Raw genomic sequence first — 24149 nt, 5'->3', positions numbered from 1 at the left:
TCTGTTATGCTGCTCCTCCCTGGGCTCACTGATCGATCATTCAGTCATATTTTCTGAAGTTTTCAGAATATGCCTCCATAAGACACAGCTTAGTTTTCATGTCAGATTTCCAGCTTTAAAGGAGATAAAATTTCAGCTACAAACCAGAATATTTTAAGTTTTGTTATGGTTATTTTTGTATCTCAAGTACATTATTTTTTTTTTCCTGATTGCTAGAAAAAATTGATGCATTTGGGTGCATTTATATTAACAGTTGCAACATTGCTTTTAGTTTTAATGCTGATTTTAAATTGGGTCTCAGTGTTTACTGACATTTTTCTGGCTTTACCACTGAAGTTTTATGACTTCACTACTCTGGTCCTCTGCTTTTTGTATCCTATTTCCCCTGTCCTTCTCTACTCCAGATCTCCCTATTTAAGCAGTTTTCTGCTTTTACTCTTTTTGTGTTTAAAAAACAAACAAACAAAAAACTACCACCTACAAAACCAAACCCCGCTGTTGATGGACAGTGCTGTATGCTTCCTGCCTGGGCGATCCGCTTTGTTTTGCTGCTGTTGCTGATTTCGATGTCTCCTAGGATGGGAACTAGAATGGGAGGTCTAGTGGGTCGGGGGAAGATACAGGAGAGTTACTGTCTCTTTCTTCTCGTTAGGAGCACAAGTAGCAATTATGCTGCCTCTCCTGCAGGTTTTACTGTGCTCTGGATGCAACTGATCTGCAAAATGATCAATAATATTCAGCAGTGCTATTTATTATAAAGCTCTCGTGGAGTTTCTAGAGCAAGTTAGTTTGAGGTCTTGCTGTAAAACAAAGACTGAAAAAATGAAGTATATTTCTCAGTGTTTCTCATGTGTTTGGCTCTGTTTACGAGTGTATGGCTAAAGAAGTTTTCTGTCCTTCAAAGCAATTATTAGCAGTATGAGAATAAGAGTTTCTCCCTCTCTTTCTTACAAGAAAAAGTACAGTAGAACTTGATTCTGACATCATATTAAAAGCAGAATCTGACATACAGTATAAGGTGCTCAAGGTGCTCAATAAATATATTACAATTTCATTAAATTTTGCAGCATTACAGTGAATTAGCAAAGACCTGTCTTAATTTGCGGAGAGCCTGAAGGATGGGAAGGTGAGATGACCTACTTCAGTGACAAAGATTTGTGCTTTTCAGAATTGGGAAATCTACTATGTGTAAAAAATCTCAGACTTTCCAGTGGTTTTGTTTGTATTTTCTCTCTTTGATTCTGTCTCTCTCTTTTTTTTTTTTTTTTTTTTCTTCCCTCCATGTCATTAGACCTTCCAGTAGTTTAAGGGATGCCTTTAGTCATTAATGGTCTGACTCCTCATAACCTTGTGAAGAAAAGTCTATGGCAGTATGGTACGTGATACTGTTTTGGCTAGTGCAAGGTCACACCAAGGTTTTATGCTACATGTAGTTATGGAGAATTTCTACTGCCTGGGAACACTTTTACAGTTAATAGGAAGAAAATTCTGAAGAAAGTGGGATGAGAAGATATAGATGAAAGTTCCTTTATATACTGAAGTGCAAAAATGGCTGAGAACATAATGATTTTTTTTTTTTTTTTCTACCTCAGGAAGCAAAAGTAGTGTTTTTTTTTAAAAGTAACTGAATTATTTTACTAGACTGACTTATTGAGAGAATTACTAAAATGAAAAAGATTCCAGATCCACATTAATACTGACTGAATGTTGGATATAATTGTCTTCTGTTTCTGACAGCCCTCATCATTCTTTACTTTGCTGCTTCTAGAAGGAGTATTTAATGAAGCAGGGGCTGTGATTAATTGATGACATCCATGCCATCTCAGAGATCAAATTGAATTTAAAATGTAAGTCCCTGTTTCTGTGTGTCCTGGGTCTCCTCTAAAGATCTTTCACTCCAGAACAAGCAGAAGTGTATTTTCTTTGATCTTAGATATCTTATCCTGTTATCTGGGCATATCATGCATCTACTTGAGAAGTGCTGAGCTTAGGAAAACAAGGCTCCAAACCCATGCAAATGCAGTCTATCTCTGATTTAGCTTCTCAGCGGGGACTTAAGTGCTGCAGCCAGTTTGGGTGGCTGGAGCATGTACTGGGTTTTTTACAGTGACTGTACACTCTTGAGACATTTTAAATTTCTTGGTGTTTCACCAGCACTCTGTCAGGGTGGTTCATCAAGACTGACGTAACTAAATACAAATGTCGAATTATGCATGTGCACCCATGTACTGTCTTGAGGCTCATTTACTGGAATTGTCTGTAGTCTTATTTTTATACTGTTCTCAAGATAAGAGCTGGAGGAGTTTTTTAAAAATTGATTTACAGGTTGCTTTATGGTTGTTATCTTTCATTCTGTCTGCACCAAGGTAATTTTACCTGTGACCTAGTCAGTATGCTGTATAAGTAAAGATGAGCTTTAGAGGAAAAAATTTGAGTAATACATTGGACAAATTACTTGTTTTCTGGCTCTCAGATGTTGCCAAGTTCCTGTTTGTTAGGATTTCTGCTCTCCTTTCTATGGATTCTGCAGCTTTCTTTTTAATCAGAAGGGAATATAACAGTAGTCATATATAACTTGGCATAAATTCAGCAAAAAGTTGTTGATAAGCTGAAGAACTTTATTTTGTTGACCTGAGCTCATAAATTCCTCTCAGTTTTAAATTCTTCAGGTTTTAGATTTGGTCATGGTTGGTTGCTTGGTTTGTTTGTTTTTTTTTAATGTAGAATTATTTTCCCTAGAAGTATTGGTTAAGTTGCTTGGTTTGGTGTTTACTTTCATTAGGAAAATAATATTGTAGTTGTGGATAAATTAGCTTTCTACCTACTGTTGTCACTTGTGTTCCCTAGAGAAAAAGACTTCTGAGAGATTGGTTCAGTTGAAACTACTAAATTACCCTAAAATCAATTTTTAAAAGATTACTTTTCCCTTTGTTTAAAGCTTATGTAAAATAAGCAAATAATGGTTTTTCTTAGTGTGATAACTGAATTTTTTTTTTTTTTTTTTTTTTTTTTTTTTGCAAGCAATCGTAAGATAATTTTAGGCAGTTGTGATTTAGAAGTGGTAATCTTTCTTGGCCATGTTGATAGCTTGCAAATTAGCTTTAATTCCTTGTGAAATTAAATAGGAATCACAGATGGCTGAGGACTGTCTTTAGTTGGATAGTCTATTATAGATAATGAATTTCTACATCAAATTAAGTGATATTGCTGGTACTTATTGAAAATCGGAGTGAAATATTGAGGTTTTGAGATCCACTTGGATGTTTTTTGGTAGTTGATACAGATTTGAGGGGTTCTAGGGACCAGTATTTCTAAATTACTGAATTTGTCTGCTAAAAGAATCTCCTGCACTTTTTTTTCCTACAGGAATCTCCTGTAAATTCTTGAACAAATATTACTGAATACTTGTTATAGACTACTAAATGACTGAAGACTCATAAGATAATTGTATTAAAATGTTTTATGATTTAATGTTATTTGGATTGTATTTTGAAGCTGAAACAAGAAGGGATGTTTTCCTTTAGTTAGAACTCTTCCTTTAAGGCTGTAGCTGTTATATCCGTTGTTTTTCCTGCAGTCTGAACTTTTGTATGTTGGGGCTCATTCAGGTTTGAAGTGTGCTTCTTTTCTTTTGAAATGTGAAGAATTTAAAGGAAATTATCTAAAGTTAAGGAAATAATCCTTTAGTTCAATGAATTGGTATTATCCTCATCCTTTTGTGGGATCCTATAAGGACAGGCTGAGAGAGTTGGGGCTGTTCAGCCTGAGAAGAGGAGGCTCTGGGGAGACCTTAGGGCGGTCTTCCAGTACCTCAAGGGGGGCCTACAGGAAGGATGGGGAGAGACTGTTCAGCAAGGCCTGTTGTGACAGGACTAGAGGTAATGGTTTCAAAATAGCGGGAGACAGATTTAGATTAGATATTAGGAAGACATTTTTTACACTGAGGGTGGTGGAGCACTGGCCCAGGTTGCCCAGAGAGGTGGTGGATGCCCCATCCCTGGAAACATTCCAGGCCAGGTTGGCCGGGGCTGTGAGCAACCTGATCTGGTTGGAGATGTCCCTGCTCCTTGCAGGGGGGTTGGACTGGATGGGCTTTAAAGGTCCCTTCCAGCCCAAGCTGTTCTATGATTCTGCAGTTTCTGGTGTCTATGTGGTCTATAACCATGTGGCTGCATCTCATAGATTTCTGACCTGTAGCCAGCTGATAGACGTCAGCTGTCTGGATGCATGCAGCACATACAACCACAGTGTGCGGAGTTCTTGCATATGCATGTCTGTGCGTATGAGTTTGAGACTGACCAGTATCACCTTCTGCTGGGGTTTGTGGGAGGAGAGGAGGAGAGTTTCATCTCTAGATTTCTAGTCGAGATTGCATGTGTGTGTGTGCTATCTCAGATGTACAATGTCTGTTTTGAGCTGGGATCTGTTAGCTGCCTAGATATGGAAAAACTTTCTGAAATAAAAGCTGTGGAAGCTGTAGGAAATTTGTTATTCTATTTAGTAAGTTTGAATACTTTCTTTGACTTTCTGTCTAGTGAGAATCAGTAGTGTTCTAGGTGCATTTTAGCATTCTCACGTTTCCTGAATCTAGGAATGGAAAAGAAATAGCAGACTATATGCGTAACATTGTAGTTTCTATTAGTGTGACTTTCGTATCTTTCAATGCCATTTTGGGGTTTTTTTTCAGAGTACTCTTTATCACTCTACTATTTTCTCCTCCTTTTACTTTCTGCCAGCTTCCTTGATATTTGCATTGATTTTTTTTCTCTATTTTAAAAAAAAAAACCCACAAACCAAAACCACTGTTCTTTCTGCTAATTTTGTAGTTGATTGCCACAGTTCTGTCATCTTTTTGGGTTTTTTTTGCCATGTTGTGGTTTCAGTAATACAAGATAGGATATACTATGTGTTACAAAATATCCTGTAGAGACTTTTCCCAGTTAAGATACCAGTACCTGATACACGCCCTAACCAAAGACTCCTTGAAGTGCCACACACAGGTTGTCATATTCCTACGGATCAATAGCAATAGCTTGAGAGAATCTTCCTGGACAGCATTGGAGTACTGAGGCTGATTTTCTTCCCATTACCTGCCAGGTAGGTGTTTGAGATTAGCTGAACTCATTAATTTCACTTATCAGTTAATCAGCAACCTTCAGTGTCGTCCTCAGTCTGTTTGATATTGCTAGGAGGCCGATTTCCTCTGTTAAGTCCTTTGGATACTCGAAGGCTTTATGTCAGGACAACCATCATTGTCATTGTTTTCCTGACAGCTTTATCGATGTGTACAAAGAAAAGCTGCTGGCCAGAGCAGCATTTGAACAGGTCCGTCCATCTCAGCATTGTGCGGCTTAAAAATAAAACTTTTACTTCCGGCGTTAACATGGGAAGATAGTGGGAAGATAGTTCCAGAAGCAGGTACTACATGCGAAGTTACCATACCTTATTTCCTGGGATACTATCCCATTCTGTTTTGGATTTTGAGAGCCAATTTTGAAAACCGTCTAAGTTAGGTGGAGTCTAAATGCCAAAGTTGCTTTGAAGTGCAAGATAAAATTCTCAGAGTTGTGTTGAAAATCTAGGAATCTGGATCTGAGGTTTGTGCCTTGGTTGATTCTTTTTTTTAGGCTGTGTGTCAGTGTGCGTCAGATGTGTTAGTCCTAAATCACTTGCAGGTAAGTATTAGTCTGCCTGTCTTGTTTTCAATTTATCCTGTTTTACATGAACAAAATATTTCCAGACAACTGAAGCAGGGACATAGCTTCTCTTATGAAAGTCAGTATGTTGAGTCTGTGGTCAGCCAGGCTGCAGTAACACAAACATCAAGAGTGTGGGAATCTTACTGGGATGGTAATTTCAAAGCTACTTTTGTGAGTTTTTTGTGGACAGAGACAAGTAGAACAAACCAAAGAGGCCCTGCCAGTTTTTGAAATATAATTGAGTTTGATGTACTGTGTACTCAGTTTTCTTTGCCACTGACCCTGCAAAATTTGCTAAAATGAAGGCTGTGTGTGATGAAGTTTGAAAATGGTCACGTTTGAGCCTAATCCATTTAATATTATAGGAAGTTATTGTAATTTTTCAGGAGATACTTAAGAAGGTGTTTTAAAGTTTCCGCCACTGAGTTTTCAAGAGGCATGTTACTAGAACAGGGAACTGGAAAAAAATGTAAGTGAAGACATTTTAAGTTAGCCCTAAATGAAATAAATTCTATTCCCAGTTTCTCTGAGCATAGTAGTGTGGTGATGCAGATGTTTCATTAGGACAGAAAGAGGAGTGTTTATATAAGGGATGAGGAAGCAACAGAATTGTTGGAGCTCTCTAGATTTCATTGTGATTGTGGCAGGTACACAGTAAGAATTTTCTTTCCTTGGGAGAAGACCTTTTACTTGTAATAAGATGCAAGTTATAAATAAGATGCACAATACGTTATTTGCACAGGTTAACTAAGCTGAATTAAAATGGGTTTTATTACAGTGAGAGTCTAGTGCTGCTCAGCCTGATGCTCATATGTGAATGGCTGTGCTGTGTGAAATTCATTTAAACTGTAATTTTTGGTCACAGTGGTGGATCCACCACTAAAGGTCATACATAGTGCTAGTCAATCTGTAATCCTTGTTAAGCAAGCATACTTAACATTGCGATGTGAATCACTTTTTCTGGATTTTTGCTTCCTCCATCTGTGAAAATACAGATGTATCTTGTGTAACATAGCTTCTATTTGCCCACTAATGATGCAGTAAAAAACTGCAGTTTGTTCAGGGGTGAGTTTCTTCTGATGTGGAATTATTCTGTCTAACCCAGGGGAACAAATTTTTAGAACCAAGTTTTTGAATCTAGCAGTAACGTAAAAATGCATAACTACTGTTTTAAGACTGCAAGATATTTTTCCTGTTAATCTGGACACAAAGTGTCCATTCCAACCTTGGAGTCGGATTGGAATAAGCCTTTGGACTCCTAGGACTTAATTTTTCAGTGGAAGAAGGGTTTCTGTAGAGTGAGAGTGAGTTGTGGCTGCATTGCCGTTTGCAGCATTAACCCGAGTATCTGCGAGTATGCCAGGGTGTCAAAACCAACTTGAGGCAAGTGCTGGCATGCGGATAGCGCTCCAAAGCTGTGAAAATTTAGTGAAAGATTGAGCAATCTTAGCATTTGCATCCAAATTGGAGTTAACTTAGACTCATCTTTTTTCTAACCCAGGAGTGCACTTGAGATCCTCCTCATTCAGTCTTCTTTTGGAAGCATAAATTAGCACGAACCTCTAGAGTATGAAATAGTCCTAGAAGGCAGACGACAAGACTTGGCAAATGGGTCTGTGTGAGATGAGGTCCTGTACAAAGATGGGTGTTTCATTCTTGCTTTATTTCCAAATCAAGATGGAACAAGTTTGAATTTGATGATCCAGCTTGGGTTCATAACCAGTGTTGTACAAGATGCATCTGTCTAATGTTTCGGAGTGTGTGTTTTGACCTTGCTTATGATAAATTACAGCTTGGTCTTCAAATGGGTTTAGTGTTGTGCACCAGTAATCCGTTTGAATCTCTCCTGGAGTGAAAATAGACATAGTTTTAGTTGCTCTATTATATTTCTAGGGTTCTCTCTTTCCCCACTCTCACTCCCCTTGCACTTGAAATAGCTCTGGATTTTGATTTTGGAAGTAAGGTTGTACTTTATTCAATCTTGGGACTAGTATTGCCCAAATAATCCATTCTATTAAAAGCACAGAAATAGTGTGTCACATGCTACCCAGATTTATTGCCTGCTGGCAGCTTAAAAAAACCTACATATCGTAATTAGACTGCAATTAGGAGGGTTTTGTTGTTGAGGTTTTTAAAAAATTCTTGCTTAGTGTTTGGCTTGAATTTTGGGGCCATGTCATATGTCAGATTTCACTACCGAACAACTATGCTTTGGCAAAGTAGTTCTGCACTCTTAAGCTGTAAGCCCACGTAAGCACGCTACCAAAGAGCTTGGTGTGAGAAAACTCATCATTTCAATAACCTGCATTCTCTTCTGTCGGCTTGGTGGCTTTCATTCTGGAATGGGATGTCATTGAAAACTCATTTTCTTGTGGCGGCATTGTAGAATTTAATGGATGGTTTGTGTTGCTGGAGGAATAACATTGTTTTCTACTTACCCAAGTCCTTTGGTGTTTCTTTCCAAACGAATTAGAAACAAATTTTGTAAGTCGGCCTCAAAGGTTGTCACACAACAAATATCTTATGCATCGTATGCAGCGTGTCTAAAGTAATGTATTTTAAGTCTTCAATAATACTTAATGAGGATTATTATAATTAAGAATAGAGCTAATGCTCTTAATTTATTCTGAACACATTAGATTCTTTGTTCAGTCTATTTTGACTGCAGATCAACGTGACTTCATTGGTACGGTTGGCTTTCGGCATCAGGAGCTCAGGCCCCTGAGCGTCCTGAGCAGGGATCTGGCTGAACTGGGATGCAGTTGCTGGTGGCTGCTGGTGGCACCTGGATTTCCATTCTGGGGCATCTGGGCTGGAGAGGACCAGGTAGAGGAATTTCCTCGTCTTGTCTCAGCAGAAAACTGGTTGAAATAGGATTTGTTTTTGGGGAGCAGGTGTTGAGGAGGATTCCTCTGGTTATAGTCTAGAGGTACGCGATCAAAGCAAGCTGTTTCTGCATAGTATCAGGGCTGAGCCCATTTCATACTGGTGAGGTAACATCAAACTTGCTGTTGTAGTCTGTGGGAAAGAGGTATTCTCGCTGAACACAGTATGGATTCATATACTGGGTATTTTTCTAGTGCTGTCTGTAAAAATTAAGCAAAAACCCAGAATGACTTGGATAGCTGGTGGATTCTGCAGTTTAGTTTAAAAAGAACAGAAATGCAGTGTGCTATTTCAGACTTAAGAATTAAAAAAAACTTGTGAAAACCAAGGGCATTTGCGTAGAAAAATGTACCTGACACTCCTAGTCGCTCTGTGGCCTGACACTCCTCGTCATGCTGTGTCGAATAATGCTGAAGGAGTATCCTGCTGTCATAGCTTGTGATGTTTCAACTGCTTCTATAGACTGCTCTTGTAACTGTAACTAAATGCAAGTTTTAGTTGATTTCTTTGATTTTAAAGGAGCCATACACTGTGTTCTAGTTCTGTAGCTTTGCAGCATGCTTTTGTATATTCGCTAACCATATTAGGTCACATGCTATTTTTAGTATAGATTTCTTTGAAGTGGTAAACTCATGGTTTTGTTCCATGCAATTTTAATTGAAACTGCATTTGCTGTGCCTTCAGAAAAACAAAACAATTAAATAATAATAAAATATACCACAGGTAGATGAGCTAAAAACATGTGGATATTAATTTTTGTGCTTCCTTGCTTAAAAAGAGATGAGAGGTTCAGATGGGACAAAACCTTAAGCTGGGTTTATTTTAATAATTTCTATCAGAGGTCAGAAGCCTTCTGTGGCCCTTACCTTCACCTTGTTCTGTGACAACACTCTGCAGAACAAATTCACCTCACAACCTTGGTGTGTTGGATGTCCTGTCCTCAGGAGAAGTGTTAATTACAGTAATGGACAGGGTGGACAGAAAAATGGAAAGCTTAAAAGATTGACCAGTCACACAAAACTGTGTTAAATATAAACACCTCATTTAAAGAGTAGCTAAAGTTACTTCTTCTCATCTTCCTTGATTAGTAGGCAGTTGCGCTTGAGAACCCACGTATGATTCCATTTCTTTAATAGGGAGCTTTTGTTAATAACTTTCCCTTGTGAAGTTTATGGGTAAAAATGTATTGTATTGGTTATATGGCTGTACATGTATTCTAAACATGCAAATATGTTTATTTGAAATACATAGCTCATTATAGCACTTTTTAAAGAAGGGAATAGAAGTGGAATATATGGAGTATATTGCATTTCTGGTTTATATTCATGTATTTGTATGTGTGCGTGTACAAAGAAGGGAGTAATAAAAAGTAGAAAAGAAAAATGAAGAACTATTTTCAGTGAGGATTCTTTGAAAAGGAAGATGAAATAGAACCACGGGTGGGAGTCGGTGTATAGAGTTCCACAGAGCTGAAAAGGAAACTGCTACGTAGAGGAGCTCAGGTGGCTGGCAGTCTCCAGAGTATTTTGAGGTAAAACCAAATTGAAAGAAGATTTAGGTTTTGGTATTGAACCAATTAATAGAAGATGAGAGTAACTTGACTGCATTTCCTAAAACTACCATAGAAAGCAAAGGTTATAATAAAGCCTTTCTCACTTCTGTGTGCCTTGTGACAGCCTTAAAATGGAATAAAACATTTTGTTGTCATGACATTGTGTGTTTTTGTAATAAGATTATGAAACATTTGTGTTTTGGTTGTAATCCACACCTCTAATAACCAGACTCCATTACCCTGTGAAGTTTGCTGTAGATTTTGTAAAATGAATGCAGATCAATTTGAGGGAGGTGTCCACGCATTTTACAAGAAAAAGGCAATGTAACAATTAACACAAATGAGAAACATCTCAGCAGCGAAGCCAATGGATAGATCGGTGTATGGTTTTAATTAGCTGAGAGACATTAAGTGGGATAGCAAGGTGAGAGCTGAAGAGATACTGCTTGCACCCTTCGTAAATGATGAACAGTTGGTTTGACGTGTTCTGTGAGCTTTGAATTTATCCTTAAAAACATAACGATTTATAACAGAAGCCATAATGACTAAAATGGAATGTATTACTTAAGGTCCCTAGGTAGTTACTGCATTGTAGCTCCAGAGCAACAAAAATGAAATTATTGTATCCATTTTTTTTTGGCACAGGGCAGTGTTCTTCTGAAGGTCAGAGTTGATCGGTGGTTTGGAGCAGCTCTTCAGCTGGTAAACCCAGGGAAGTTGGTAATGCGGCGCGGGGGAAGATTTTTCCCTGACTTCAGGGAAAGTATGCACATTCATATCTTTAGAACCTATTAAGTTGCAATTGATTCTCTGTTACATTGTCAAGGAAGAAGCTGTAAATATGACAAAGTTGATGATTTTTGAGCAAAGTCTTTGGAATGAGTCTAATTAGTGTCTTGCTACATGCTATTTAAGGCATTTCTTGCCTTACCATGTTTTATTTAACAGCTTAACCTTGAGGTGCATTTTGGTTGAGTTTCTGATATTCAAGACTTCTTATTGTTAATATGTAATTTCATTAAGTATTAATTATACTAATTGTTTTTCTAAGAATGGAAATTTTAACTCCAAACAAGAGAAACACTGTAGGCTTCAGATGTACTTATTCTGCTAATTAATAGTTATAAATTAACTTGAACATGCTTTCTAGAATAGTGGGATCCTTTGAGGAAAATGGCTTTTAAAATTACCGGGTAGATACATTATGCCAGAGACATGAACATCATCTTTAGAGCCCTTGGATTGGCAGAGTGTCTGGAAGGCAGCTATCCATCCTGATAGGAACCCTCCGCTTAAGCGAAGTCACTTGTCCTTCCTCTCTCAAATACTGGTTTGGACATGGTGACTAACTGTCTGTCGTGGAAGGGTGGTTTAGAAAAGGTGATAAATGCAGTAGTGTAGATTGTCCACCAAGAATGTGACGCAAGTCAGTAGGCAAAGGATGGCAGCAGTGTATATATTATGGCCATTGAGTGTTTGCTCTGTCCCTTTCTATCTCCAGCCTCACTGTGTGCATCCCTAACTTTTTATTTTATCTGGTAGTGTGGCCCTGAGGCGAATCACTAATCATGCTCATTAGCTTATGAGGTTTATTACTCTGATTAACCTTTCTCCATGTGCCCTTGTGGCAGCGCAGTTAGGGATGTAGCTCCAAACGATCCATGGAATTGGAGGACTGGAGCGTACTGTGTACTAGTGATAGGCAGAAGCACTGCGTTTTAGCTGCATTTGGAAGCTCCTCTGAGTTTGAGGCAAAGAAAATAACTGTTATTCTTGACATTTAGATCACTTTACAATGCACCTCAGCTTTCATCCTTTGAGAAATTGTGTCAGTAATTGAAAGAGCCATCGTCTCATTTCACTTATCTAAAGCAATCTCAGTCTTCATTCTCATAATTATTGGAAGAGCCCAGCAGCAAAAATCTGATTAGTGATTTCCTAATGCTCCTGGAAAGCAACATTTCTAGAATAATAGTCTGTCCTGAGTCAATGATACAAGTCAACGTTGGTGTGAAAACAGATTAGGAAATGTCTAAAGAAATTTATCGCAATGTTTTTCTTTGTCACAGCAGCATGGTGGATATAATAGTTCTGTTCAGTAATTGAAACAGAAGACAGTTCTGGAAGTGAAATCCTCATAGCTGGGTAATATTGGAGTTAACATAAATTTTTCCCATTCTCAACCCTTGAAGAAATTTAACTATAATGAAATTAGAAAGAATTTTAAGTGTACTGGCATTTTTGGAAAGGAAATTCAATATACTTTTAGACTTGGAGGTTTTTTCCACGCATAGAAATAATCTTTAATCTGTTGCATGGACTGCACATAAAGACCAAGAAAATAAATACTCAGGTGAGAAAACATTAACACTTGAGTGTACGATACCTGTGTACAGAACTATGGTATTGGACAAATGGCTTCTGATTCCACCAGTTTCTTTGGTTCGCTGCATTTTAATTAAGCTTCTGATTGCTGCCTCAGTAAAACCTTCCTGCTTCAAAGGATTGATAAGCTATCCAGATTTGATCTGAGCTATTGTGGGGATGTTGAATAGCATGTAGGGGCAGCACATTTCTTCAGTCAATTATTTTTAAAAGATTTGTTTTATCTTTCATTTTGAACATTATGGAACAGTCAGTGATTAGTTATGCAGTTATTCAAAAGTAATAGTGTTCTTTTCATTCGTAGGTCCTTCTAGAGGAAGAAAGTTGCTCAAGTCCTGTGGGGAGCTTTGCTTTAATATTAGAGAATTGTCCAAAGCTGAAATTGCCACCGAAGCTTCTTAGGTGATCTCTTACAGTATTTCGATGGGTCTTATTCTGAGTTAAAGCTCTTCACCTGTGAAAGAGCGTGTAGAGAGCTAGGTCTCTCAGTCATCTGTTTATTTCAAGTTTATTCATAAATGATCTAATAAATCTGAAAGCATGGAGGATTGTTGCAAACTGCTTAGTTTCCTTTCTGTTTAAATAATCCTATGCTAATGGCTGTGTGCGTTATTAAAATACTCCTGGATTACATTATGGCACATATAAAATAATGTAATACCGTGTTCTGTGAAGGCGTTTAATAAGAGTGAGATTAGAATTAAGACTGTATTGTGACCCACTGACATATCAGCTCTGATCTTATCTAAATCCCCGTCCATTGCTTTTAATGCAATTTGCATGTTGTAGTAAAGTCAGGCATAACAGATCTGAACCACTTGGAAGTGTAACAAATGCAGAATGTGTGATCTTCTTGTTCATAATTGGAAAATATACATGAGAGTAATACATGTGCTCCATCATCCCTTGTTTTCCTCTGTATATGAAAGGAAAAAATACCTTTTTGGACTAATCCTTTTCTAAAAAAAAAAAACTTAGAATGTGTTACTGTAATTTTATAATAATTGTTGGTCACTTGCATTAACAAACTACAGATGTGAAACAAGCAGATTTCTGATGAGTCTGGAGCGTATTTCATAGGAAGACAAAACAAAAAAAGCTCACCTTAGAGCTTAACATGAGATCAAAATTTCATTCTGTGAATACATTCTGGTAGCTGTGTCAATGTATAGGTTAGGTAATTTTACTGTCCTGTTCTTGCAGGGCACCAAGGGATTTTGTTTCTCTGCTCCTGTTTCCATGGCAATTAGAATTAGATTAGGCTTAGGTTCACAGTGACTAAATGAGAGAGACTAAGCTACGATGCAGTGTTTATTAGTCTGGAACATACTGTGTCTTTTTAGAAAATAGCTCGAAACTGTGCTTAAGTTGTTGCTTTTCTGGTTGCTGTCGAGTTGCTTGTCTCTATCTTGCAGTGTACAGGTCTTTTGCTTGTGGCTAGGCAGTCTGATGGTACTTGTGCTCTTTGTATTCATGGTGATGTAGTCTTCAAACAAGAGAACGGTCCCTGGGTCCTCGTGATAAATAGCTGCGTGTTGAAGAGTCACTTTGCATATCTGCAAATAAGTAGCTGTATTAACTGTTTCAAAACTTCTCTAGCCTACTACTGATTTTTGCAGTATTTTGAGTGCAGTGCAATGGTGTGATTTTTATCAGCGCCCAGCGTTTAGGAAGACCAAAACCATGTCACTCTTCTGTATTTGTCTATGCAGTTTTTGTGTGTGTGTATGCATACATAATAATTTTTTTCCTTCTGATACTTGTTAATGCATTCCCAACACCCTTACACCAGGAGTTTTTTATACTCACTGTTTTTCCAGGAATTGGAATTGGAATGGAGAGTAGTATTTTTGGTAGATTATTGTAGTCCCCTTCTAGTTAATTCCCGTGGGGATTCTGTAACCTCCCCCTTCTACCAGTATTGAAATGTCTTGAGCATTAGAAAGTTTTTCTCAGTGTCCAACGTGAATCTCTATGAGCATAAATGTAAATGATTTCTCATTCAGCTTTTAGTGTACTTGAAGAACAATTAGTCAGTCTCTTCTTTGTAACAATCTTGGGTTTTTTTTTTTGAAACTGCTGTTGTGTTCCATCTCAGTCTTCTCTCCCATAAAACCAGCTTGCTTCAACCTCTCCTCCTAGGCATATTCTTTAAACAGATACATTAAAATTTAAAGTGTCTGGAGAATGACAACAACAAAATGAGAGTTTGAAGTATAGATCTTTATTTTGCATAAGACATCCCTGTCAAAACTTTATTTGAACCTTATGATCTCCTAAGCAAGGCTTCTTGTTTTCTAGAGCAAATAAACAGAAAATAGAACAATTCTAGTATGCATTAGAATAACGTTAGAGAATAAAGATACAGAAACTCACACCAACATACAATGTCTTTTGTTTATTCTGCTTTGAGTACAGCAGATTAAATACAATATCAAAATGTAAACATATCCTTGGACTCACTGAAGAATTATCGTACTGACACTTGATCTGCTTAATGTCTTGGGAGAAAAGGAGAAAATGAAATCTGAGTTCCAGAAAGCTGCAAGTCCTGAAATTGTGAAGAGGAGTGATTTATAGTTTCTTAACTGCATCTCAACTCCTATTATGAAGAAATAATTAAAGATGACTGACAGCTGTATACATTTTTCTTATTTGTACAAGTATTCCTTTCTTTGACACCGTTTTATTACCTTTTGTCTTTACCATTTTGCATACCAGCTTTACAAATGTGGAGTATTTGATTAACAGCTAAGTGAAAATGATAAGACCTGACTAATGAAAATTGTGCATCTTCTCTCACTTTCTTTTGATTTTAGTAGACGGCAAGTGGTGCCATATAACTTACAAACAGGTAAGAGGTAAATCCCTTGCAATTGATTTCATCTGAAATGGATTACACTGTGTTACACTTTTCTGCCTCAGAACGTTCAGTAACACTACTTGATACTGCAGTACAGTGTCGCTGTTGCATACCATGGTTCCCAAGACCCCTCTTCAGTTTCTTTCTGGATTCTAGTCTTAAGTCTTGAAATCTGGTCATTCGTAGTCAGGTAGCAGCAGGAGTGGTGTTGCTCTGTTAGTTTTGGCTGCATGATTAGTGTTTAATTAGAGGTAAGCTGAACGTGGTGGATACACAAAGTTATTCGCCCTCTGAGACTCCAAAGAACCAGGCACTGGGCACCCATATGTGTCAGATTTTCACTTCAGCCTTCACTGTCGAAGGAGAGATGTTTTCTTCAAAAGCCACAACTTAAAAGCTTCAGGAATATGTTGTCCTCTACTGTTGCTTTCATGAGAATGAGCCTTGAATTTCCATTGTGCAGAGGAGGACTGGCCTTTCCTGCCTGCAGGACAGGTATATATATTCATTTCATGGTGGGTTGGGTCGTCTGAGCACCTAAGCTCAGCCACTACCGTGGTTCACAGTCCAAAGAAAGGAGAGTTTTTGGGAGTCCTTGACTCCTCTCTTTCTGCTCATCTGAACAGATGGAGTTTCAGTAGTCGTCTCAGCTGTGGTATTTTCTCTGTCCCTTAATGGGACCCTTGTGGCTTTGGAAACTCATTTAAGCACTACTTACGTAGTTGTGCCTTTACTTTAGTCTATTGCTACGTTGTCTTTTCTGCAGCATTTGGAGTAACTTGCATTTGCTAGTGGTATGCGGTATAAGTATCTCTTATACTCAGAGATTGAGGTTGCTGTATCAATTATACCTAACCATATATGTGACAGGTAATTTAATGAGACAAGAGTTTCCATTTTATTTTTAATCTCGGTTATTATTAGAGCTCATTTATACAGTTGGGATTGGCTTCCCTCCCCACCCCCTGCAGGAATACTCCATGCATTTAGTAGGGCAATTAAGTTCTCTAAATTATATGTTGTAATATTCCTCCTTTTTTTTTTTTTTTTTTTTTTTTTTTCCAAAAATCAGTTTACTTCAATGTATTTGAGTTGTCATGTGTTTGAATTAACATGTAATATGCATGTTATCGTATGTTTTGAATGGAAGGCAATGCAGATCCGTAGGATGTGCTATGCTATGGATTCTGTTTATTCAGATAACACAGGAATTAAGGATAGCCACTATTTGCATTATTTAGTATCTCAGAAGAGGGCAAAGAAGGAGTTTCTGTAATTAAGTGTAATTAAGCCTACAAGTGAACAACTTGTAGGCTTATTTTAATGGAAATTGAATCCATTGACTGGAGAATTTGTCTGGTGTTTACAAGCTGAAAAAGTGAGGAACTCTTAAATTTGAGAGAAGGAACAGATGACTTGGTGCATCAGCCTGAACAAGAAAGTAGGAATCAGAATAGACAATAAAGCTTGGTTTCCTGTAACTTGTATGCACTATGTTAGACTAGAAAAGCATTGCAAGATCCCAAGTTATACTGAGAAAAAAAAAGAGATAATTTTTTTATTAAGCAAATTCGTACTTAAACATCAGTAATTTTACATTTCTAGAAATATCTTTACCTTGATAGTGTTTCACTATATTCATTTTAATTAAATTAGTATTTATACTAATTTAGTAGAAGTAAATTAGTATTTATAACTACACATTTTATGTAGTTCAGGAAATAAGTTTAAAGGAAGCATACTAGGGAGTGTGTTGCGTACAATAACCACTTTGGTGATGAAGACTTGGGAAGCAGATGTTCAAGATACATCAAGAGATTGCATTGTCTAATCTGTCCCATATTCAAAATCAGAGCCATCTCAATTTCTGGAAACTTACCAGAGTGTGGAGGGTTGAAAATACTGGAAAAGACACCATCCATGGCTTTTAAAAAAACCCTTGGTTTGAAGTCCCTGTACTGGAAAGTAATTTTATCTTCTGGTTTTGGCCTGCCTCAGGATGTGCCTGTTAAGTAAATGCATCTTTTTCATGCATGAGCACAGCTTGCGTTAATGATAATGGAGTTTTTGTATGCAGGCTAATGTTGCTGCATTTCTAATGCTGCAGAAGTCAACATTGATTTATTTTTTTGCTCTGTGAATCAGCAGTGTTGTTATAGTCAGCAGGTATATACATCTGGAGGAATTCTGCTTCAGGGAGCTGGCAAATCTATGTTGTTTGAACACTTTTAGTAGTTTTGATTCATTTTGGTTATTATGTGATGAGGGGGTTCACTGCAGTTATGTCCAAGATACTAGATAAATGTGCTAGGTAGGCTCTGGAATCAAACAGTGCTGCCAAAGTTAAGTAGGCAAGTTGTTAAAATCAAACTCCAATAACTCTTGTTATTTAAGAAAGAAAAGATCTATGCACAGCATACATATGATGTATCGATTTTTGAAAAACATTAGAATACCTATAGTTTGTGATGTTGAGCTATAGGTGTTTAGGAAATGACAGTGTTTAAATTACTGTTGTAAAAATAACTCATTTTATGCCTGTATTTCCTGGCCCTTAACCTTGTGAAACCAAGCCTGTGTTTTATGTGCAGTGATAGTGGGGGCTAGTGAGGTTTGTAAAGTTTCACTGCAGTGTTGTTGAGGTGAACTCTTACAATGGCAATATTAAAGGCATGGATGGAAGGAACACAAACTGTTACTGTCTGTCACCAGTGCATTTTGGGCGTTTGTCCACTGGCCCAACTGTGTTTGACTTTTTGTGTGGTGAGCCAGGAAGCTCTCCTTTTCCCAAACAAAAACACGTACCTCTTTCATCTTGCAAGACCCCTGTAAAGGTCAAACACAATTGTAGTTCAGCTGAACAAAAAGGATCGGCTCCTTTCTTGCGCCTTCAGGCATGTGCAATGCCACAGGTATGTCACACAGGAGAGGAAGAGGTTTAACCTGCCAAAAGGAGGTGGCACAGTAGATGAAAATAAGGATTTGCTACTCATAGGTGGCACACTGGAATATTTTGACTCTGAATATATGGCTTGGTGACTTAAGAAATACTGACTTATGTATGAGTATTTTATGTATTGGTATATGCTCTGTTTTGGAAGGTAATTTCTTATTTTTTTCTAAAGGGTTTTCTTTAATAACCTTACAATTTCAGCCATCCCATTTATTTAATTGAGAGCATGTTGCTGTCTAGCCTGCAGTTAAACTAGCTAACCCTGTCGTTTTACCTTCTTAGTGCAGTTTCACATTACAGAGACAGTTATCATACAGCAATAATGAGCTAATGTAGCTGTGTGAGCAAATTTAATTAACTGCAAAAATGGAATTCTCAGCTTTTCCCTGGCTTGGCCGACATACAGAAGGATGGAGCTGGTATGTTGCTTTTATGCTGTAGGGAAATGCTGTAGAATACAAACTGTGCACATTTACATGTAGGAATTATCTGCATAGCCTTTGGTATCCGTATCCTGATTTTGGTTCTGTGTGTTTATGCCTTCTCATCTGTTGAATTTGTACTTGGCTTAAGAATTACTATGAAACTGCATTTAAGGTTTGGGTTTTTTTTAATGGCGTAGCTGCTGAAGAAAATATCAAAAGGTGCATTTTCCAATATGCTGTCTTCCTGAATAATGTTTTCCACAACTGCAGCAGGTGTGGATATCACCAAGTTGTGAAGTATGTGTGAAACATATTCACAGTATGAATGCCCAAAGACATTGTGAAAGCTTAGACTGGGTGTTCCCTAACCCAGCTTCTCCAGATAACCAACAGCTCTTTATCCCACGTTCACACCAAGCATCAGTGGACAGACTCTTTCCAGCCTGGTTCCCAGTACGGTGTACATTGCTTCTGTAGTGCCTAAATATAGATGCATTTTTAATTTTTATTCTCGACTAATATTATACTTAAAAGATTGCTAGTAAAGTGGGAATGGTGACTTTATGGCATTTGAATTCCAACCAACCTTGAATATAATTTCATGGAAAAGAGTATTCATTAGCCTCTGGGCTTCCTTCCTTTTGAATATCAAGGGTCTGAGAGAGCAATAACGATATTAGAGCTTGTTCTAAGCAATTGCAGGAGGATTTAATAATGATTATATCAGGCTAGCTAAGTATACGAGTTACTGTTAGACAAATTCTTTACACAAGCCAAGGTGAAAAAAATGACACTGCAGACTCATTAAATAAATACACTATGCATTCTTTTATCTGCATTTTCTTTGTATTCTAGTTTACTTTTTTTTTTTTTAATTAGGTGTTCTAATGAAAAGGTTCCTCTTTGCCTTTTTCCCACCCCGGGGTCAATATCCCTCACCTCATTGCTCCAGTTTCTGTCTCTATTTTCCGCTATTTTTAACTGTATGTAAAGCTACTGATGTCTCAGCTGTAGCTTGCATGATATTTTAAAGTGCCTAAGACCAGCTTACGTCTATCTAGGTCTGAAGCCAGCTTGGTTTTGGCTGGTAGTGGAGGGGGTAATGTATCTGTATGCTAAATACAGGTTTTAAATGAAAGCATGTGGGCTTTTTCAAACATAAGATCAAGTAGTGTGGTTGATTGAGTGGGTGGGTGGAAAACCAACCCCAGAAAAACTCTTTTGCTAATTTAGCTGGATACCCTGCCTGATTTTGTTATTATCCTATCTTTCCTCCCCTTTTTGTGAGCTAGTTTTCAATGATAGGAAGAGACCACAAGATAATTTACCCCAAACATTTGTTCTCCCTTAGTGCTGATAACATTTGGGACTGGGAGAGAAGATGTTTGAAGACCTGTTGTGATCTGATCAGAACTAACTGGATCTGGGAGCTGGATTGAAATTTGTTTTAAAACCAGCTTAGTAGTACTTCAGTTTATTTTTTATTGAGAATAAAATGAAAACATTCTCTTTTTAGCAGTTGGTTTCCAGCACTCTGGAAATACACATCTTAACCCTGTATTAAACTTCATAATGATACTTACTGCTATTTTTTAAATGACCCTGGCATAAACCTCCTGTCCCTTTGGTGACTCTGCTGTCTTTGTTACAGGTGCTGCTGTCAGGATTGATTGGTGTTGTCTCATGGAAGAGGCCCCTCTCTCTTGTGGTGAGTAGCAGTGTGGTTTAATCATGGTTCACAGACTTTACATAAGTGACTAAAGGATTCTCTGGATGTAACTCCCAGTGGTTTTCTCTTTATGTAGAAACCTCACAGCCTCTGGGAATGATTTTCAGTGCTGTTATTGATCCTAATATTTATAAACACATAGCACAAAAATGTTGGAACTTTGAGGTTGTATTAGATAAACTATCTAGGCGAGAGTAATGTTTTTCTTCTATCTGTACTTAAATCTCGGAGAGCTGTAATATTCATTATGTGTAAAAGAATGCAGATATATACTGCCCCTTCTTTGCCATTGTTACAGTGCTCTCTCTCTTTTAAAAATGTGGTTTAGTGATTTAAATGTAAGAACTAGTGAGTCATAAACATTTTGATAAATGTGTATGTTTAAACAAAGGCAACAGTCATACCATAGTTGAAGGTGTGAAATAAAAATTGGCTGAAAATAGTGAGCATTGTTGCCTAGTATATACATTCAGTACTGCTGTATGGCTTGGATGAATAGCTGTTAGTGAAATATGTTATAATTTTCAATAATTTGTTCATTAATTTATAAAAAAATAATACTGAACTTAGAAAAGTGCTTACTCTGTCACTGTTGTTCTAGACAAACAGACCGTTGGTCTGCATTTATCATTGCATTTAACTTGCTTAAAATTACAACACAGAGAAATCTTTGAAACTAATTATTGGCATGGCAAAAAAAGCATATTCCAAATTACTAGCTGTTCTTCTTTGCAAAACAGTTTTAAGCTACATTATGTATTCTGTTGTGATTTGTGTAGTTACTTAATAGTGAAAAGTAATTTATGCTTTGTATGTGTATGCTAATAGACTTCCAATTAACCTGTTAACTCAAAGCAGTAATACATTCAAATCAATTTTATTTAAAAAGGAATATGATTGTGTCAATAAGGATGTATTAGCAGGTAAATATTGCCTTTGAAAAAGTATGCCTAGGTAACATAGTAACATAATTAATGCCAAAGATAGTCCCAAGAAAAAAGAATAAAATGGAAAGACCTGTATTAATAGGAATAAGCCTAATTAGAACTTGAAGTGTATCTTTCAGTATTATGAATTATAGCAGTAGTGTTAGAGCTTTTGATATATATTTTTTTCTTTCCCTTTCCATAATTCACTCTTCATTGTTACTAGAGAAAGGACAGATTGAGTTTGTATTGATTTGCTGGTTGGTGTTTTACCAATAGGTGAACTCTATATGATGTAGAAAGCTGCCTGATGGCAAGATAAATGTGCCCAAAATGAGGTCAAAGTGTGAAGCAAATCAGTGAAACTAATAAGTGCCCATGAGAAAGGCAGCAGGCAGATTTCTGGGCTAAAATAAAACAAAAGACAAATTTTTACTCATCATTGATGAGCTGGGATAGCTTTCACATTAGAACATATCTAAAGACTGGTATGTCGTGAATGGGCAGTCATCAAGGAAAAAGATCCAGAATTTTTCAGACTTTTCCATTTAGTTTTTTTAAAAGGATAAAGTTAATGTTTATATAAGAATACATGGACAGGATGAGAGTGGTCATTTGGTTGTCCCAGTATTTCTCTAGTTATCTCTTGCTGGGCAGGAGCAGAAAAAGGAGGGAGCATGGCCCAAAGTGCTTTGGTCCATCAGTAATGCATTTCATGTTGGAGATTTTGCAGGCTGACAGTGTTGTTTAGAGTAAGAACGTGTATCTCTGGGTAAGATTGGACTAAACCTCTGATTATGACAAATAGTTGGTATACCTGATACTATTCCGGTATATTTTATTTTACCTTATGGGCTTTGTTAATAGTAATTCTCTACCTGGTACCTGGGAATGCTGCCTCTTTGGTTGAATAAAACTAAATAGAATTGTAACAGTATTACTTATTAGAAATACTTCAAAAGAAAAAGTTCTCCTGACAGTGAAAGAATCATGAAAGTGTATGTTTGGTACCCAAATCTCATTTTGTTTTAATTTGTGTTATACTTTACTATTCACATATTACAAACCATTAAAACTAGAATAATTCGTCTGAGTTGAGGGCTTGTACAACTGTGAAATCTGACTAAGCCTAACACTTTTCACAATAGTTGCTTGTAAGCAACTGTAATTGCTGCTTACATCGTTGGAATAAACAATATTCATGCATCAGAAGTGTTACTCAGCTCTATTTGGCTTCTTTGATTCCTGAATATTTGCATACTGTAAATTCAGCTAGGCTTTCAGATAGCAGTTCATTCAGTGAAATGTAACTGGGCAGTCATGGTCAGAATCATTCAAGGAAATAAATATAAAAGGGAAGAAATAGTAAATGGTGGCATTAATACTCTCAGAACAGCTCACCTTGAAATCTGCTCTAGGAAATGATTCATTTCCAAGAGTAAGCTTAGTGCTTGTGAGTTAGATCCTGATTGTTTTTTTCCTGTATTGGCACTTGGTGTTGGTATGATAATCAGTTGGAGGAATAGGGGACAGGGATTACAGTTTTTGTCTCTGTGTGTGATTAAGCTGTACAACAGCCAGTGCTAATAGTTTTGCAATGGCTACATAATGTCTGCTTTTCCTTGTTGAATTGTAAATACCTCCTAGCAGTTGGAACCCATGTGTGCAGGATGGCTGTTTGTTCAGATTAAGAAATTAATACTGTGTAACTTTACATCCTCATAGCACAAAGTATGAGCGTCTTCCAGCATATATGTCTGTCTTTTTTTTGTTGCAGTGTGTTGCAAAATCTGGCATTGCAGAGAGCGATAACAAAAAGAAAGATAGCTTTATCATTTGAAGCCATGAATAAAGTTTTACAAAATTAAACCATACACCATCTGTGATGTTCTGAAAACTGGTGAAACTCTTATAATATTTTAAGGTGCCAGTTTCCCGTGTGTTTTGGCTTTGTGACTAAAACAGGGTTGGTAACACACCAGTGTTTTGGCTGTTGCTGAGCAGTACTTGCACAGCGTCAAGGCTTTCTCTTATCCCCGCTCTACATCACTTGCTTTGTTTTTTTCCCTTCCTCTTTCCTTTGCTTATTAAACTATCTTTATCTCGACCTGCTAGTGTGTTCACTTTTCTCTTCCAATTCTCTTCCTGTCCTGCTGCAAGGGGAGTGAGTGAGTGGCTGCGTGGTGCCTTGCAGCTGGCCAGTGTCAGCCCTTCACACAGCTGATTCTGGTTTGCTCAGTGCTGTATCCATACAGTGTTTCTTCACAGATGCAGTGCCTTTTCTTTGCAAATGTATTATTTTTTGCAGGCAAGAAGAGGGAGTCAAAGAAGTAATAAACACAAATAGTTTATCAAGTGTTAAATTCTGGCTGTATCTTCCCAGAAATCGGTTATGTAGTATTGGTATAGAAATGGGTGGGTGGTTGTATGGTTTAACACCTTGGAACCAAGTCAAAACTGAGAATAGTTGTGTATTTACATTAGCATGAATGGTGTTTTGTATTATACATTCAGTAAAAGATTTGTGAATGTCTGTGTACTAAGGAAATTTTACTGCAGTATTAATGTGCAGAAATTTACACATAGAAGCTCTCACGGTAAAGTGTCTTTGCATAGCTTAATTATCTGAAGGATTCACCAGATTTTGTTAGTTTATCTGTATGTTATTGTTCACTACCTAGCCATCTGCTGCTTATGTTGCCAAAATGCTTTATAAATACAAGGAATCGGC

General features: G+C 37.3%; 1 protein-coding gene across 4 annotated transcripts in view; it reads left to right on the top strand.

The window, feature by feature from the left end:
- The window catches only part of ENTREP2 (endosomal transmembrane epsin interactor 2), a 130215-nt gene that overhangs the window by 33341 nt on the left and 72725 nt on the right, over nucleotides 1–24149 (top strand). For all 4 annotated transcript variants that reach the window (XM_086757373.1, XM_086757372.1, XM_086757371.1 and 1 more), the window contains exon 2: nucleotides 20415–20471. In XM_086757373.1, the coding sequence (XP_086613499.1) occupies nucleotides 20415–20471 (57 nt within the window). The remainder of the gene's footprint in view (nucleotides 1–20414; nucleotides 20472–24149) is intronic.

This window comes from Chlamydotis macqueenii, chromosome 12 (genome assembly GCF_036417535.1).
Source record: "Chlamydotis macqueenii isolate bChlMac1 chromosome 12, bChlMac1.mat, whole genome shotgun sequence".
Taxonomy (NCBI): Eukaryota; Metazoa; Chordata; class Aves; order Otidiformes; family Otididae; genus Chlamydotis; species Chlamydotis macqueenii.
Note: the sequence above shows the minus strand (reverse complement) of the source record. Positions and strands in the feature narration are given on the sequence as shown.